The following is an 18,923-nucleotide window of genomic DNA, read 5'->3' on the forward strand; positions in this document are numbered from 1 at the left end:
AAAGCGAACGAGGGCTGGATTTCGCCGCTTTCTTTCTCCAACCTGGCGCCCATCAGGGGACCTTTGCAAAGAAGGACCACTCCCCAAATGCCAAAGCGGGGTCGGGAATCGGGGAGGTTGGGCTTCCCACCAGCAGCTCAAGCTGCGTTTCTCAAACTTTCACCTGGGGAGGAATGATCCAGATTGTCTTCTTTTATGCTTGTGTTTATAATTATAACTCGCTCTTATACCCGTGCTTCGCTACGAAACTATGTGGTCGGGCTTAGTTCTGGGGGAGGAAAATAGGGGTGGGTGGGAATTCTGCCTCTGCCTACTGACATCCCCAGGTATTCATCTGGCTAGCCTCCTGTCAGTGTGTGAGAGTTGAGGGCTGTTTGGAAATTGAAACAGCATTTGCTGTATGAGCAAGGAGACAGCAAGGAGCCTGGGCGTGGCTTAGCTCCACTGTTCTGGACTAAAGCTGCTTGGTGTTCTGAAACTGAAACTCCTCTGCTTGTGTTTTGCCTTTGGGAGAGATTTCTTTTCAGGTGGGGAGGGGGAGTAGAACTCCTTAGCATCAGAGCGTGTTAATAATAGTAATAATATAGGAAATACTCTAAATGCTCTGATGGTCATTTTGAAAAATCCTTTCTTAATGAGTCCCTAGAAGCCAAGAGCTACGTGTCAAATTTCAAGTTTGTAGGCTTTACAGTTCTGGAGATTTTGTGATGATGCCCGAGTGGCATTTCGCTTTTATATATATAGATTGGTCAAACCAAAATGAAAACACGAATAATATAAAATTGTGGAAGGGGGACAGGATGCAAATCTTGAAAATAAATAAATAAATGCAAGGGATCCTCAGTTTACGGCCATGGAGCCCAAACCTTCTATGGTTAAGTGAGACAGTTGGTTAATGAGCTTCATTTGCCTTGTTTTACGACACTTTCTTGCCACCGTGGTTAAGTGGATCACTGCAGTTGTTCGCTTAGTATAACACGATTGTTAAAGGGAAACCTGGATTCCTCACTGGCTTTGCTTGTCAGGGATCACATAACCACGGGACACAATCTGTAACCGTCGTAAATATGAGTCAGTGGCCAGCATCCAAGTTTTGATCATCTGACGATAGGGAGGCTGCAGCGATCGTAAGTGTGGAAAACGGTCATAAGTCATTTTCCCAGTGCTGTTTTAACTTGGAACGGTCACTACATGAATTGTTGTAAGTTTAGGACTATCTGTATGCCAAACCCACCATGGAAGAGGAGGGTCACCCCATGCCGGCTGGGGAATTCTGGGAGTTGAAGTCCACCCATCTTTAAGGGATCGAAGTTGAGATACACCCATCTAAGAGATTGCCAGGCAGGAAAAAGCTTATCTGTCCCAACCTCTCTTTTATTAGAGATGCGGGAAAAACTTTCAAAATTGAAAATACGTTTTCCTGTTTCTGGGATTTAATAAGCGGATTTGCTTCCCTCTCCAAAGTAGGATTACAGTTATTTCAATGTTCTTATGACCCTGGGGACGGGGGACAGTTACGCAACATGGAAAAAAGATTATTTTACAGCCATAAATAAAGCAAATAATGAAACACACATGCAGGGCTTCAGATTCAAATAAAAAATAAATAAACAAACTGGTCAGCTGGTTGATGTGGATGAAATTCTAAGCGCAGAAGCTGTTCCCAGAAATTTTTCTGCTTCAAAAAAAATTGTTTGGTTTGGTTTAAAGTTTTAGCCTCGCCCTCCTAAACATAGGTCGACTTCCTTTTTTAACCCCCAAGGATGCTTAGCACAATATGGTTAAACAAACTCATTTTTAGACCAGAAAAAAAACAGTCCAGCTTTGCAATCAGGGGCTAACCATGAAACAAACTAACCGACTTAAGAAACTACCAAGTTTTTAGGAGCGTGAATCTAATCCCTCCCAAACCAGTTGTGGGAATACAGCTAAACCTGCTTTAGCAAACCTTGAATCCAGAACAGGAGTGAACAGACTCCAGCCACACACAAGCTGACTCCAAAATCACCTGACTCTCTTTAAAACAGCCACAGCTTTATTGGTGTGCTCTTAACACAATCCTCTGTGGAGAAAATACAATCCTCTGTGGAGAAGCGAAGATAGTAAAAGACCAGTGGATTTCTCGCCCCCCCCCCCGCCCCCCAGCCACAGGATTGATGCCACAGGCCACACCAAATACAAACACTGATTTTTGCACTGGACGTTGCTTCAAACTGGACCCAGATCCAGGGACAAAGATGGGCCTTTAAGCAGCGGTTAAATCTCTAAATCAGTGTTTTTCAATCTTGGCCGCTGGAAGATGGGTGGACTTCAACTCCCAGAATTCCCCAGACAGCAGTGCTATCTGGGGAATTCTGGGAGTGGAAGTCCACCCAGTTGCCTGGGGAATTCTGGGAGTTTAAGTCCACCCATCTTCCAGCGGCCAAGACTGAGAAACACTCTTAGATCCTCTCAATCCGCGGTGAATATCCGGCTTGAGATGTCATCCAACAGCCAATCGATGCCCGCCAGTAGATTTTCCCCGGTGTAAGCACTGCAACCTCGGATGCACCAATGGTGGGTCTGGATGCTGTCCAGGTCCAGGGCCTGGGGAGGAAGCAAAGAGAAAAATCAGAAAATCCCCCTCCCGTGCAAGGGTCCCCTATTCTCTGGACTGTTGTGGCCTGTGGGCTGCTGGCCCTCCAGCAGCTGAATGAGAGGAGGAGGAGGAGGAGGAGGAGGTGGAGGAGGAGGAGGAGGTGTGGTGGAAGTCAGGGCATCAGGGCAACCCGAGAGCTCCAAGAGGGAATGGAGCTGGCAGAGAGAGAGAGAGACGGAGGCGGAGCCTGGGCCGTCCGTCAACCCTCAGACAGAGAGTCAACAGCCCCCCAGGTCTGGAGGGGGCTGATGAGGAAGAGGAGGAACAGCCGGGTCCAGTGCCTGACAGAAGGCAGAGGAGAGGAGAGCAGTGGAAATCTATGGGCCGGTCCTTGGGACGGAAGAGCCACCGCTGCTAGCGAAGTCCCACCCGAGCTCTGGGATCAAAGGCAGTGGGGGGCGGAGAGGAATAGGGGTGGCAGACAACGATGCATCTCCCTGCCAGACGGACTTGTTAGCCTGCCGTGAGAGAGAGAAAATTTTCCGGGGCTGCTGGCACTCCTAATAAAGGAATCTTTTGAGTTCACTTCTGAGGGTGGGTCATGTTTGGGGAGCTGAGTCAGAACACTGGAGTTATTTTTTTTTGTTCTGTATTTTTTTTTCCTTCACCACACCAGTAATAAAAAACTGAACCGTAATTTAGCAATATAAACATATTAGACTATATTGTTCCCGTATCAACAATGTGTGTGTTCGTGTGCATACAATTACCTTGTCAAATGGCAATTTAATTTACATTGCTATATCACACCTCATCTTGCTTTTTAAAAATCATTCCACTTGTGTTCTGGAAGTTGAATAAAGTACGTTTTTTAAAAAAGAAGAAATGTAGTAGTCCTTGCTACACCTGGCAACTGACTCCCATTTATGATGGTTCCTGTGTCCCAAGGCTGTGCGATCCCCTTTTGCAAACATCGGACAAATGGAGTCAATGGGGAAAGCCGGATTGACTTAACAAATGCAGCGATTCACTTAACGAAGGTGGCAAGAAAAGCCGTAAAATGGTGGTTGCCCTTGCAGCGAGGAGCCGGGAGTCGTGGTGGTGGAGGCAAAACAATTCAATAAATAAGTACACAAACAACCATGGTGCTTACCTCCTGGATGGCGCTGGGACTTAACGCACCTGGCAGGTCCTGCTTATTGGCAAAGATGAGAAGGGTGGCCCCGGCCAAGCGCTGTGCAGAGAAAGAGAGAGAAAAGCCAACAAATGACCTGAATCTTCTTGTTCCACCCCATGTTCTGAGCAAAGGCTTCCTGAGACCGTAATTAAGCACACGCTTAAAACAACTCTTGTTTTATTTCAACGCAGGGAATTATGTTCATTCCCCGCCCATAATGAGTCTCAAATAGTCCCTCGAGATAAGCACCCACCTTTCTCGCCTTTGAATTGCTGCCAACAACTAAAGTGCCAAATGAACTGTAAAAAACCAACCGAAGTCCAAGTCCACACAGAGCTTCAAGGTTGAATCTGAACCAAGCGAACGACTTTGCTTCCTTTTGTCACCTTTGCTGTCCTTTATCCCTTAGGGGAGGGGCCATCACCTCTCAGCCTTACTCCCGAGTCGCTCCTTTTGTCTCAGCTGCTCTGGCCTTCTAGAAGTTCTGTGCACACGCGCACTGGGAACAGGCTCCCCTTGTTCCTCTGCCTCGCTGCTGCCAGGCTCCGAAGGCTCCAGCGGCCGCACGTATCTCCCAGATGGTCCTGGCCCCATCCCTGCATCGGCCGCAGGACCCTTGTCCAGACCCTCCCCAGACTCCTGGACTGGTCCCCGTTCTTCCCCAGTGTCCGATTCCGCTGCCGTCTGCACCGGCTGCCGGAAAACCAGAACCCCCAACGGCTTTCTGAAGCTAACAGGGGTCAGCACCCCAAATGCCCATTTTGGGAACTGCAGTCCTAAGAAACGGGATCCGAGGTGGGGCAGCCGGGCCAATTCTTCCCCTGGACGGAGGAGAGCGGAGGCGTTGCCGGGGAAGCGTGGTTCAACTTTACGATGGGCGGGACTTCAACTCCCAGAATCCCCCAGCTTGGCCTAGAAGGTAGAGAGTTCCCAGCCTTTTGCTGGGTTGGGCCACAAACACAGCACAGTCCCAAATAGGTTTCCTCAACGGCTTCTCGGCAGATGCTCCACCATGCTGGAGTTGGTTAGGGACTGGATGGGGGACCACAAGAAAACCACGGGGGCGGAGACTACATTGCCAAGAATATTTTTTGATATTTATTTGTATACTGCCTTTATTTTTTTACAAATAATAACGCAAAGTGGAAAACATACCCAACACATTTTCCTCTTCCTATTTTCCCCACAACAACCCTGTGAAGTGGGCTGGGCTGAGAGAGAGGGACTGGCTCAGAGTCACCCAGTCAGCTTTCATGATTAAGGTGGGACGAGAACTCCCCGTCTCCCGCTATCTTTGCGAGATAAAACTGGTTATAAATAACTGGTTATACATTTGTATCTATGAAGCGACTGGGAGTCAAGGAATTGTGGGAACCTCTTCAAAGTTCCCACGATTGAGGCTCCAGAGGTTTGGGGGAAATCTGCCATAAAATCCCCATAATTCTCTGCCCCGGCCAAGGAATTCTGGGAGTGGAGGCCTCCAAGATGCTGGAAGGCTTGCAATGGCCCCCTCCCATTCCAGGGGAAGCTGCCCCTCCCCTCCCCGCCCCCCTGACGAGGTTGCCCACCTCTTCCACCAGGAGGGTCTCCAACTCCTTCTTGCAGTCCTCCATCCGCTGGTGGTCGGCGCTATCCACCACCCAGATGAGCCCATCGGTGCTCTCAAAATAGTTGCGCCAGTAGGAGCGCAGGGATTTCTGGCCCCCGACGTCCCACATGTTCAGCTTGAACCTGTGGGGGGTGGGGAGAGAGAGAGAGAGAGAGGCATGGCAGAGGTGGCAGTGCCAGGCCAAAGGGCCCCGGGAAGAGGAAGAGGAGGCGGCGGAGGAGGAGGAGGAGAGGGAGGCGGCATCCTCACCCGCGGTGCTCCAGGGTCTTGATGTTGAAGCCCAGCGTGGGCGAGATGGTGTCGATCTCGTCCCCATTGAACTTTTTCAGGATGGTGGTTTTGCCGGCGTTGTCCAGGCCCCTCGGGGTGGGACCGAGTCAAGGGCCACAAGCCAACGGTGTTTCAAAGCAGGGCAGCAGGAAAGGAACGTGCCAAGCTCCTGGCAAAGGAAAGCTGCAGAGCAAGGAAATGCATGCCTCCCTAACAGAATAACAGAGTCGGAAGGGACCTGGGAGCTCATCTAGCCCTACCCCACTGCCCAAGCAGGAGACCTTGCACCATTTCTGACAAGATGGCAGGCCAGTCTTTTCTTGAAAGCCTCCAGGGATGAAGCTCCCACAATTTCTGAATAACAGAATGATAACAGATTAACAGAGTTGGAAGGGGCCTTGGAGGTCATCTAGTCCAACCCCTCGCCCACCCAAGCAGGAGACCCTACACCCTTTCTGACAAGTGGCACTCCAGTCTCTTCTGGAAAGCTTCCAGGGATGAAGCTCCCCACCCCCACCTCAAGCATTTCTCCTCCCCTAAACTTAAGGGCAAGCGTGCCTGGGAAGCCCAGAGCATGCAGAGACTGAGCCCAAAGCACTCTGTCCATGCACAGGGGGCACTCTAGACCAGGCGAGTTGAGAAATGGGAAACGCCGCCTGGGGAGGGAGCGCAGCCCGAAGCAGCTCCTCTTTCCTGGGATGCCAAGTCAGAGGCGCTCCCCGCCTTTCCCAGCTCCCCCAAATCCCGGTTTCTCCCCGCCCATTGTTCCTTTTTTCCTCGCGGAAGGATACAGCATCAGCAGCCGCAGCTCCCGCTCCTTTTGCCGCATCTTCTTCAAGATGCTCAGCAGCCCCATCGCCCGCGCGGAAGCTCTGCCCGCGCCCCGCCCACCGCCGGGATACCGCGCGCGGCCCCGCCCCTCAGAACTCCGCCTCCGCCAATCAGAAAGGCCGGGGGGCGGTCCCGGCTTGGAGAAGACCATCCAGGGTGGGGGAATGTGTAATTTATATACTTCCGGCTCTCAATCGCAATTCTGCTGGTTCCTGACATGGCAGCGAAGGGGCTTTGAGTGAAGCAATTAATGCACACTGACTAGAAGACCTCTAAGGTCCCTTTGTTATTTTGTTAAATCTCTTTGCTGCCATCTGCACAACGTCTCTACACAACTGTGTGTACATCTGTACAATTGTGTATATATAGTTGCATCTATACAATTGTGTGCATCGAATTTTTAAATTTATTTGTATTTTAAAGTTTCAAAATTTCACTAAAGGTTAAAAAAAACCATTGCGTGCATCTATACAATTATAGAGTAATATAACTATAGAGACTTTGTGTAGATGGCAGCAAAGAGATTTAACAAAATAACAAAGGAACCTTAGAGGTCTTCTAGTCTAACCCCCACACACACACACACACACACACAAGCAGAAGAACCTAGACTTTGAGAGAGCAGTTATGCATAATTTGTGTGAATACTGCCTGGGTGTTTGAAAGTTTTTGGTCTACTCAGAAAAATTAATTTGATATTTTCAAATGGGTGGAATATTTAGTGATTTAGTCAGGTTTTCCACCGCCTGTGCAGCTTTCACTTCAAAAGGAACCTGAAGTCGAATCTGCCCTCAAGTAGGACCGCACCCCTTTTGCTTCCCTGGCCATTCAACGGCCAGTCCCGCCCCCTTCCGGGTAAAGAAGACGAATCGCCAAGTGGGAGGATTGTTAAAGCTACCGCAATGTAGATCAGCGAAACTTAAAGAGATACGTGCTGTTGCATTGAGAGTTTAAAAAGATTTTTTTTTTTTGCCGGAGGGAAGAGACCATAAGAAATTAGGAAGGAAAAAACTTCTCAATTTGTCTCAATTCACTTTTTATAACGTTTATTTAATGCAAAATAAGCAAAGAGAGATGTGCGTTGATGAAATTGCTCAGAAAAGGTATCCAAGTTGGTTTACATTTAAAAAGCACACAATTGCAAAGCAGATCTTCATATTTCATTGGCTAAAAATTGGCAATCTCCAAACTTGGCAACTTGTTAAGACTTGTGGATTTCAACTCCCAGAATTCCCCAGTCATCGTGGACTGCATACATGGAATACAGAACCCCAAGCTGGCTGGGGAATTCTGGGAGTTGAAGTCCCCAAGTGCCTTAAGGTCGTTTGTCATGCCCCTGGTGGAGGCTGACTCTGAGGAAGAGGAGGAACAGCCAACAGGGAGTGGAAGTGTGGCTCCAGAGGTGGTGGAGGAGGCTGGGGAAGGGCAGAGGCCGGCTGAACAGTCAGAGGAGGACCCAGGCCGATCTCCTCTTCATCCTAGGGTATGCAGGGAGGAACGGAGAAGGGAACAACTTGGCTTACGAGAGAGGAAGCGGCCATGATCCTCTTCATGGGTTGCAGGTATGTGATTTGCAGAAGAGTTTGGACCTGCGTGCTAACAGACGCTGGAGACAAATTAGTGTTTTCCTTGGATGAACTTTATCTTTCTTTACCGTATTTCCCCATGTATAAGCCACCCCTTTTTTCCAAAATTTTCAAGCCCAAAAAGTAGGGGGGTGGCATATACAAAGCAGGTACTTTTTATACGTGAAAAATGCATAAAATAATAAAGTAGGAATAAACTGGTTTTCCAGCAGTATGCTATACTTTTTTGTAAAAATTGTACGTGATGATACGATTACGAGTGCGAGTACGCGATAGAAATGCATACGCTAGGCATCGGCCTGAATGCTTCGTTCCTACTCTCGTTCGATGCGTAGATTGCTAGCGTCGCCCGCACCGCTTTGCGTCATGACCGAAGTTGTAGATCTAGACGTCGAATTTTGTTTCTTTGTAAATTTTCTTTCTTCATAACTTGTTTCTCTAATAAAATATTTTTCTCAAAACTTCAGTCCAAAAATTGGGGGGGTGGCTTATACAAAGGGGGTGCTTATACATGGGGAAATACGGTATTTCTATCTTTATCTTTATTTCTATCTTTTTTTAAATTTTTATCTTTATTTCTTCTGTTATCTTCCTGGAATGTGTGATTAATTATCTTGGTTTGTCTTGGAACTCTCGTCAATACGGTTTCCTTTTGCTTCATTATCTACGATGGTCCCGCATTTGGCAAGAGATGGGGCCAGGGCCATCTGAGAGTGGGATGCTGACTCCAGAGCCTCCAGAATCTGACATCAGCGAGGCAGAGGAGCAGCAGGAGCCTGTTCCCAGTGTGCACATGCGCAGAGCTGCCAGAGGCCAAGAACAGTTAAGACAAAGGAGTAAGGTTTGAAGATGATTGGCCCCTCCCATAAGACATAAAGGAGGAGCAAAAGGACAGGAACCTTTGCAGGAAACAACTTTGTTTTGTTCAGTTTAAAATCTGCAGCTCTGTGTGGACTTTGTGCTCCGTTTGGCCTTGAACACCTAATTGGCAATTTAGTCATTGGCAGCCTTTCAAGGGAGATAAAGGTGAGTGCTGATCAGCCTTATCCCAAAGGACTGTGGCAGACTTCTGTGGGACTATTCACAAACTGTTTGAGATTCATTATGGTGTGTGAATGCATATAATTCACAGCTGTTGAAATAAAAACAAGGTTTTTGGGAACAGCCTGTGATTGTTACTGTCTCAGGAAGCCTTGGTCAGAACAGGTTGTTGAGGTGCTTCAAAAGTTGATGCAATGTGTGGACTTCAAATTTCAGAATCCAATTCCCCTATGCTGGATGGAGAATTGGATCCACAATACAGGCAGTCCTTGACTTATGACCACAATTGAGCCCAACATTTCTGTTATTAAGGGAGACCATTGAGTTTTGCCCCACTTTATGGCCTTTATTGACAGTTGTTCAGTGAAACACTGCCATTAAGTTAGTAGCATGATGGTTAAGTGAATCTGGCTTCCTCAATTCTGAGTCCAAAATTTCTGTTAAGTGACACACTTGTTGAGTTTTGCCCCATTTTACAATCTTTCTTGCCACCGTTGTTACGTGAATCACTGCAGTTGTTCAGTTAGTCACCCGGTCGTTAAGTGAATCTGGCTTCCCTGTTGACTTTGCTTGTCAGGTCACAAAAGGGGATCTCGTGACCCTGGAAACACTGCAACCGTCATAAATGTGAGTCAGTTGCCAAGTACGTGAATTTTGATCATGTGACTGTGAGGATATTGTATCAGTTATGTAAAGAAAACCTGGTCATAAGTCACTTTTTTCAGTGCTATGATAACTTTGGTCACTAAATGAATTGTTGTAAATTGAGGACTACCTGTGTTGCATGCATGTTCTTTCAAGGGTATTTTTCTCAGCATTATTTGGGGTTTTATCACAATTGATTGGCGGCGTCTTAGTCTACATATTCTGTTCTGTTCTGTCCTGTCCTAAGCTTCCCCAAAAAGCACTAAGCCCCGTGATGGTGAACCTTTGTGTTGGGGTGTGCCATAAGCGTGTGCCGGCACCCACAATGCAATGCCCCCCGTGCATGCGCGTACAACACCTCCACCCCACCCCCTTACCTGCACTGCACATCCCAGCTGATTTTTGGCCCATTTGAGGCCATTTCTGCATTCCCGGAGACTCGAGGGAAGCCTCTGCAGCCTCAGGAGGCCGAAAAATGGGCCTTCAGGAAATACTGAAAGTGCCCGTTTTCAGCCTCCGGAGAGCCTCTGGAGCCTTGGGAGGCTGAAAACAGGCCCGTTTTGGCACTTCCGGAAGGCCTGTTTTTTGGCCTCCCGAGGCTGCAGGCTTCCCTCGAGCCTCCAGGAAGGCGAAAATGGCCTCAAACGTGCCACCTGTGGCACATGTGCCCCATAGGTTCGCCATCACAACACTAAGCCAACTCTGAGTCTTCTTTCGCATAGTTTTGTAGTGAAACACAGGTATCGAGCTAGTAATAAATACTCCAGACTCTGGATATGGAAGTTTTCTCTTTTAAGGGTGGCTTTGTTCCATTCTTTAAAAAAAAAACTGAGGCAGAACGTTCCACTGGCTAACCGCAATGTTTTTATTTGGTTTGCAGCTCAAGTCTCTTCTACCAACCTACACCTGGCCATGGATGCTGGGAGTTGTAGTTCATCAACACTAGCGTCCAGAGTGCAGCCATGCGGAGTTTGATGAAATACACGTTCTCCACCTTTGAACTACTGAGCAAAGACAGCCACATCTGGAAAACCTGACCAAGTTCAACCCCAATAGAATAAAATAAATTGTAGTGGGAATTTAGTGCTGGCTTTTCTCACGAACAAAACAGGGCATTGCAGCCCCAAAATAGCCATGACTAGAACTAGTGCACACTTAGTCTGTGGCTGAGAAAAGAATACAAGCCATGTGCAGTGAGGCCCAATCCTTTTCTTTTTTTTGCACAACTATTCCAGTGTGATAAATAGCACTCATAACACATCGGAGCACAGGTATGAGCCCGTAATATGATCTTTCTCAAACCTCTGCAAATGTAAAATGGGTGGACTTCAACTCCCAAAATTCCCCAGCCCGCTATGCTTAAAGCACGCTGGGCTAGAGAATTCTGGAAGTTAAAAGTCCACATTTTAATTTTATTTATTGAATTTATATTGCCGTCTATTCACTCATGGCGACTCAAGGTGGCTTATGGGATATTAAATCTCATTTAAAACAATAAAACTAATAAAAAAGAATCAAATAAATTAATATAATAAATTAAAATAACCCCCACCACCGCGACAGCTTAAGATATATTTAAAGCTTGCTAGTTGGGGGATTCTGGGAATTACAACCCATCCACCTTAAACTTGCAGAGGCTGAAAAACACAGCTCTAACACAAGCAGCAAATACCGGTTAACCCGTACAGCAGATCAGCGAAGCTGTAAACAAGCTGATGCTTGCTATTTGCTGCAAGCAGCAGCATCCCTGAAGGGCTGGCTTTCTACATACGGGGAGAGGTTTGCAACCCCTCAGCCAGCATTTCAAGGCAGACCGTTCTTCTGCGCATAAAAACAAGACTAGCAGCCGTCCCCCGGCGCCTCAGCTGCAGACCTTCTCGGAGAGATCCAACAGTGTCCCCTTCCATTTCCCATCCACCAGGAGAAGGGAAGTCCGGTTGTCCAAAGAAGCCGAATCCCTGAAGGAGCCTTTCTGGAAGACAACGCTGCCCTCCATCACGGTCAAGCCATGCACCCGGCATAAGTCAGCGGCCTCTTCCAGGCTGTCAATCGCCAGCAGGTGGCTCAGTCGGGCCAGGGGGTACCGGCAATTCTTCGCATGGAAGCCATGGCTGAAAGCGAGCAACGCCAGGCGCCGGGTTTTGGCCAAGTGGGGATGGAGGGCGCAGCTGGGGAGGTAAGGGAGCTGCCGGGCCAGGCGGAAGAAACGGGCAAAGTTGCGTTCCAGGAAAGCCCAGTGGATGGCCAAGGCTGCCTTGAGGTCGGGAGACGACCGGATATCGTCGGAGAGCTGGAGGATCTGCCAGAGGGCATCTGGGGAGCCTGGGGGTGGGTGGGTGGGGGAGGAGGAAGAAACAGAGATAAGCCAAAACATTAAAATTTTTAAAAAGGGGCAGTAACCCCTGATTTGATTTATGACCACAATTGAGCCAAGCATTTCTGTTGTTAAGTGAGACAGTTGTCTTTTTAAATGCAGGTGGGCTGCCTGAATTCTTGTTCCGATGAGTTTGTTCTCCTACATTGTGCCATCCGCTTATGAAGCGGCTGTTTTGTTTCCCCAATGAACCGAACTTGCAAACAGTTTGTTGCGTTTGTGCTCGCTACTCGGGTTGCGTCTGGGTGTTTTCCGAGGATTTTAGGGGCAGCCACAAAGAGCAGGGGGAGGTTCTACCTATTTTCCAAAGAAACCAGAAGGTTGGACAAGAAACAATGAATCGAAACTCATCAAGGAGAGAAGCATCCTGGAATTAAAGTGGAAACTGCCTAACAGTGAGGACAATTAACCGGTGGAACTGCTTGCCACCAGAGGTTGTGGGTTCTCTATCATGGGAGATGGCATAGGGCCGTGATGGTGAACCTATGGTATGCCTGCCAGTGGTGGCACGCGGAGCCCTCTTCGTGGGCATGCGCACCATCGCCAGCTGCTCTTCTGGTTTTGCCAGCCAGCTGGTTTTTGTGGGTGCCAGGGCACCCAAAAAACACCCCCCCCCAAACAGGCCATTTTTGAGCCTTTTTCAGGCCATTTTCAGGTCTTTTTATGGGCTGCTTTCCGGATCAAAAACAGCTCAAAAATGGCCACCCCCCAAAATGGCCTGGAAACCCCCAAAATAGGCACGCGTGCTCTGGCCAGCTGGTCTTTGGGTTTCCAGCACATACATATGCACACATGTTCTGGTTTGGGCACTCGGTGCCGAAAAGGTTCGCCATCCCTGGTATAGGGTCTCCTGCTTGAGCGGGGGGGGGTTGGACTACAACAGTGGTCGCCAACTGGTGGGCTGGGGACCACTGGTGATCTGCGAGAAAATTTTAGTGGTCCACAGAGAAATGTCATCCCCCCAAAGCAATTAATCCAGGCTGCGTGGGAACACAAGGCTTGTGTCGCTTGCACTGCGCACAACACGAGGTAGTGAGGGAGGGGGAAGGGCGGAGGGGGGGAACTTGCCCCACTCGCCCCACGTGCCTGGCCTGGCCACCGGGCTGCTTCTTTCCGCTTCTTTCTTCTTCTGCTTTTGGCTGCACGCACGGAAAGCAGCCAAAGTCTTTCTTTCTTTCCCCCAAATTCCGCCAGAAATGAGTCTGTGCAAGGCCTCCTGCTTCGGGACGCTGTGCCAGCAAAGACTCATTTCTGGCAGAGTTTGGGGGAAAGACTTTGGCTGCTGCTTCTGATTTCATTGCACGAAGCCAAAAGTCTCTCTCTCTCTCTCTCCCCAAGAACAGAGCTAGAGACAGTATCTTGTGATACCAAATAAATAAAGAATGATCACCAGTAGGAAAACGGGGTGGGGAATTTTCCCACAGACTTTTGGGGGGATTTTCCCAGGGTCTCTGGTCCGCGGGATTTGAAATTAGGAGTTTGGTGGTCCCTGAGCTCCCAAAGGTTGGACTAGAGAACCTCCCAGGTCCCTTTTATCCTATCCTTGGAGTGGGCCAGCTTCCCCTCCCAACCTCGCCGTTCCATGGGCAGCCCCTTTTCCTGGCATCCTGCCCCACCCCCTCCCGATCCAAGCCCAGGGTTGCCTACCCCCCCCCCCCGCCCCCCAAACCCCAGGATGAGTGAGTCCCTCCGGCTGCGCTGCCCGCGGCTCACCCAGGTGGTAGAGGAGGAAGAGCGCCTGGAAGCGCGGCTGGGCAGGATGCGCGGCGGGGCGGCGGTAGGCGCGGCGCAGGGCGGCGAAAGTCTCGCGCAGCTGCCCGTCGTGGAGGTGGGCGTCGAAGCGCGCGGGCGCCTCGTTGCAGAGCCGGGCTCCGGCGTGGAGCAAGTACAGCACGGCGCGCTCCAGCACGGCGGCGCAGGGCGAGGCGGGCGGCCGCTGCAGCGCCAGATCCAGCCGCACGGCGCGCAGCCGGTCGGCCACGAAGGCGCAGCGCTCGGCCGGCGACACCTCGCTCGCTTCGGCCACCGACCGCCCCAGCAGGTGGTGCACGGTGGCCAGCAGCACCTCCGGCGGGCGCAGGTCGCAAGGTGGCGGGGGAGCCTGGCCGGCCGCCGGGCGGGAGAACTCCTTCACCGCCCGCGCAGGGTCCGCTTGCCGATCCGGCCCGAGCTCCAGCCGGTGCAGCCGCTTCTGGCGCCGCCGCCGCGCGAACTCCCCGCCGGGCACATCGCCTTGCAAAGGGCCGGCCGCGGAGGACCCTCCGCCTCGCCCTCGCTCATGCCGCCGGACCCCGGAACCCGCGCGGGCAGGGGAGCAGGGCCGGCCCCAGGAGGAAGAGCCCCGCCTCGCCGCGCGTGGCCCGCCTTCCCGGAGGCTGGTTCTCGCCCTGCGCCCGCGGGCGCCCGGCTGCAAACCGCGCCGAGCCCCGGCGCCTTTCCCAGGAAGACGCTTTTTTGCGGGGGGCGATCGCGGCTCTTCCGCGCTGATCCCCGCACCACGTGGAGACCAGGATCGGTTCTCCCACGCCGGGGGCAGCCCAGTCCAGTTGCGCCAGCCCCTTCGGGGATCCTAAGGCCGTAGGGTCGCGCGCTGTGGCCATTTAAAAAAAAAAAAAATTCTTCCTTTCTGGAAAGGGAATGTGATCGCCCACGTCGAGGCCCTTTCCGCCTGGCGACGGGGCTCCGGATTGCGGGGTGGAAGGAAAAGGAGCAGCAGCCGCAGCTCCTCCTCCCACGTGCTAGCCGGGGATGATGGGGTTTGTAGTCGGGGAAGGCGTGGTTGAGCGGACCTTCCACTTTGGACAACGGGGAAAAAGAGGCGCAAAAGGGAAATGCGTTGCGACAGTGCAGAATGGTTTCTAAGGCCGGGGAGGGGGAGCCTTGAGATCTTCTAGTCCAACCCCCCCGCTCCTGAAAGCAGGAGACCCATCCCAGAATTGCATTGCAAAAATCCCTTGTTCCTATTTCATATTTAGCAAAACCTGAAAAAAATAAAAGAGTAGGAATTCTTAGTTGACACCCCCACCCCAAGGGGGGGGGTTAAAAAACGGTCTTCGAAGCGGATATTGCGCTCTGCGTGTCTCTACTAGTTTTATAGATCTAGGTGGCTCCCCCGGCTTGGCCAATCGCCTGCTCCTTCCCAGAGAGGGGCGGGTCTTCAGGGTGAATGATTGCCGAGCGATAGGGGCGTGGCCCGATTTGTGGTCAATCTCGACTTCGGGTTCTCGTTCGGTTTGGACGTTGGAAACGGTGGAGGATTCTGGGATTTTAAAAATCAGATCTGATTTTATATTAAATTTTAAAATAAAAATAGAAAGAACACAGAAAAAGAATGTAAAGATCCTCTTCCTGATTTTTTTTATTTTAAAATTTAATATTTTAAGTTTTTCTATACATTGTATGGTGTGTGTATTAAGTAAAACCATTGTATTTTAAATCTGATTTATTGTGTTTTTTGTTATCTGAGGGTTTTTTTGTTTGTTTGTTTAGAATCTGGGTTTATTTGAGCACGAAATCTTGGATTTGTACAGAAAACCTGATTGGAAACCTCGCCTTAATTTTAGCAACGCTGCAGTTGAGTGTAGGACCAGAGCAAAACTTTTATTTCTCTCAACCCACCAAGGATCCACTCTTTAACATTTCAATGGCAGAGCAAACATCCTAATCTAGGTAGCCCTGGACTTACGACCACAACGGAGTCCAAAATTTCTGCTGCTAAGCAAGACAGTTGCTAAGTGAGTTTTGCCCCATTTTACGACCTTCCTTGCCATGGTTGTTAATCCGGTTTCCTGGTGGACTTTGCTCGTCAGAAGGTCGCAAAAGGGGATCATGTGACACTGCAACTGTTGTAAATATGAGTCATTTGCCATGATCACGTGACCATGGGGATGCTGCAATGTTAAGTGTGACGAACGGTCATAAGTCACTTTTTTCAGTGCCGTTGCAACCTTGAAAGATCCCTAAATGAATGTAAGTTGGACTACCTGTGCGTTTTATTTACGTGCATGCATGTTTTTGCTTTTACAGGCAAAAAATGGTGATTCTCTTAATTCCATGTTGTTGTATCCAGAACGATACAATCAGGATCAAGGGAGGTACTAATACCACTGTGTAAAGCCTGAGTAAGGCCACGCCTAGAGTACTACAGTCATACTGTAAAAAAATACGTTGAGAGGCTAGAAAAAGTGCAGAGAAGAGCAACCAGAATGATTTAGGGGACTAGAGGCTGAAACATACAATGGAACGGTCGCAGGAACTGGGCCTGGCTAGTCTAGGGAAGAGAAGGACCGGGGAGGCAGGAGAGCAGCCTTCCAATATTTGAGGGGCTGCCCCAGAGAGGAGGAAGGGGGTCAAGCTATTTTCCAAGGCACCTGAAGGCCAGACAAGGAAGAATGGATAGAAACTGAACGAGAGGTTCAACCTGGAAATAAGGAGGAATTTCCTGACAGGGAGAACCATCAACCCATGGAACAGAAGTTGCCTTTGGAAGTTCTGGGAGCTTCATCCTCCCTGGAGGCTTTCAAGAAGAGACTGAATTGCCATTTGTCAGAAATGGTCTAGTAGGGTCTCCTGCCACTCACGCATCATCACAAGATCTCCAGAACTGTAAAGCCTACAAACTTAAAATTTGGCACGCATGTTCCTCTTGGCTTCTAGGGACTCATTAAGAAAGGATTTTTCAAAATGACCATCAGAGCATTTAGAGTATTTCCTATATTATTATTATTAACATGCTCTGATGCTAAGGAGTTCTACTCCCCTCCCCACCTGAAAAGAAATTTCTTCCAAATGCAAAACACAAGCAGAAGAGAGGAGGTTCAGCTTCAGAGCACCAAGCAGCTTTAGTGCAGAACAGTTGAGTTAAGCCACGCCCAGGTTCCTTGCTGTCTCTTTGCTCACACAACAAATACTGTTTCAGTTTCCAAACAGCCCTCAACTCTCTCTCACACTGGCAGGATGCTAGCCAGATGAATACCGATGGATGCTGGTAGGCAGAGGCAAACCCCACCCCCACCCCTTATTTTCTTCCCCCAAAAGCTAAGCCTGATCACATAGTTTCGTAACCAAGCAGTGGTATCAAACTCGTCTGTAAATATATCAAACTGACTTTCCAGTTGATTAGGACAATTTGGTCACAACCTGGAAGATCTATTTTTGCCTTTGTAGATTTGTCTGCTCTGTGTTGCTTGCAAATACGGACACCTCAAATAGTTGCAATTGAACAACAAAAGAACCCAGAAAAAGCACAGCAGTTAAAAGGTTAATAAACAGTTTATTTGCATTTTACAAGATCGGTTTCCATACATTCTCAATTAATTTGCCATTAAAGTGCTGAAAAATAGTTTTCTTTGTATTTGTTTTGTTTTATAATCAAGGTACAGTTAATGACAAAAGGTAACAGTTTGCACCTGTCAGAGGAATTAATGACAAAAATATTTGTTCCTCAGCTAGGATAACTTTTCTTTTACAAAAATAAGAAATATACAGAAACAATTAAGATGACGTCATAAGGATTGTGGCTTGAATTATTTTGCAACAGCAATGCATCTTTTGAACAACAAATAAATTACATGTGGATATTTGGTTGCAGTTGGTTTAGTCGTTTTGCCAAACAAATGAAAAGTCATTTTTGTTGAATTTGACACATCTTACTTGCTTCTGTATATGTGCAGTGTTTCTTTTTCATAAAACCATAATTTTAAAGGATAAAACATTTTAGCCCCCTGTAGGTAAAAGCAAAAAAAAATAAAAATAAACCCCTAGTAGTTTAAAATTAACACATTTTCATGGATCAACACTGAGGATACTCAGTGAATTGAAATATATATATATATAATATATCTCAATCAAAGCTTGCTTAGGTAAACAGAAAGCTCTTACAGCATACAAAGCACAACCCTATACCTGAACAGAAGAGAAAAATCGTCCAAAATACTCCCAAAAAACTGTACATCTTTCTTCCTTACGGCACAGCTTTAAATATCACATAATCCAGGCTTTTCGAAATTCGTCACTTCTCCGTCTGCAAAAAATTGCCCATTTGCTCATCTGTATATCTGGGAGGAATTCTACATTGAATGAATTCAAACTGATACAGCTGACAAACCTTGCTGCTGTTTGTTTTAAGGCATTTGCTGCTTTTTTAAAAAAAGGTTTTTCTTTGTTTAAAAAAGACGTGTGTTTTTTGGTGCAGTTCAGCCAAGGCCACTTGGGAAGAATTTGGGGGATATTCACGACCCCAACAAAGGGTCAGAAATTTCTGGTGGGCTCTGCAATGCCACATGTCGTGGCCTCGGCGTGAAAATTGTGCCAATGATCTATAAACTGCTCAACATCCCCCTTAGATGAGCACGGATGCCGCTGTATCAGTTTGGAATTGTTTTACATCTCTGGAAGATAAGAAATCTTTCAGTGGAACCTGCCCTATTCACAGTAAAACAGGAATGACTTTGCTCTCAAATCCTACTATTTCACTGTAGACCACCTGTTTCATTGCAAAGTATTTGAAGCCGGGAGGAAAAATATATATATACAGCGGGAGAAGGAGAGGGCCATGGGGAGAGAGGGACCTTATGTACAGGAAGGGGCGTTATGTACACAAGCATTTTCCTGGACTACTCTTTCTTTTTCGCCACTGTCAGCTCGACGGCCGGCACTCGGAAGGCGGCTTTTGTCCCACTTTCGTTACTCGAAGACGAGGAAAGTCGAGATTTTTTGGACTCTAGGGAGGCTCCGCTGCCTTGTGTTCTCCCTGCCTCGTTGTCGCTTCCCGTGACCTCGTAAGACCCTTTGCTTTTCGACCCTATCCCCCC

General features: G+C 48.6%; 3 protein-coding genes across 3 annotated transcripts in view; all 3 read right to left on the reverse strand.

Moving 5' to 3' along the window:
* Window positions 1–2,013: 2,013 nt before the first annotated feature.
* On the reverse strand, window positions 2,014–6,577 carry ARL2 (ARF like GTPase 2). Its single transcript, XM_026717678.2, has 5 exons — window positions 6,426–6,577; window positions 5,614–5,724; window positions 5,324–5,486; window positions 3,732–3,812; window positions 2,014–2,586 (listed from the first exon to the last, which is right to left on the reverse strand). The coding sequence occupies exons 1-5, from the start codon at window positions 6,488–6,490 to the stop codon at window positions 2,452–2,454; spliced, it is 555 nt and encodes a 184-aa protein (XP_026573463.1). The 5' UTR covers window positions 6,491–6,577; the 3' UTR covers window positions 2,014–2,451.
* A 4,001-nt stretch (window positions 6,578–10,578) lies between these two features.
* Window positions 10,579–14,480, reverse strand: SAC3D1 (SAC3 domain containing 1). The gene is given in 3 exon segments (XM_026717677.2): window positions 10,579–12,059; window positions 13,825–14,331; window positions 14,334–14,480. Coding segments are annotated over 3 exon segments (1,026 nt in total). The 5' UTR covers window positions 14,392–14,480; the 3' UTR covers window positions 10,579–11,598.
* Window positions 14,481–17,363: 2,883 nt separating this feature from the next.
* LOC113447439 (neuroblast differentiation-associated protein AHNAK-like) overlaps window positions 17,364–18,923 on the reverse strand; it is a 75,096-nt gene continuing 73,536 nt past the window's right edge. Inside the window, 1 exon segment of the mRNA XM_087913821.1 lies at window positions 17,364–18,923. Coding sequence (XP_087769947.1) covers window positions 18,726–18,923 — 198 coding nt within the window. The 3' untranslated portion in view covers window positions 17,364–18,725.

This window comes from Pseudonaja textilis, chromosome 16 (genome assembly GCF_049901715.1).
Source record: "Pseudonaja textilis isolate UNSWEBS1 chromosome 16, rPseTex1.2, whole genome shotgun sequence".
In the NCBI taxonomy this organism is placed as follows: Eukaryota; Metazoa; Chordata; class Lepidosauria; order Squamata; family Elapidae; genus Pseudonaja; species Pseudonaja textilis.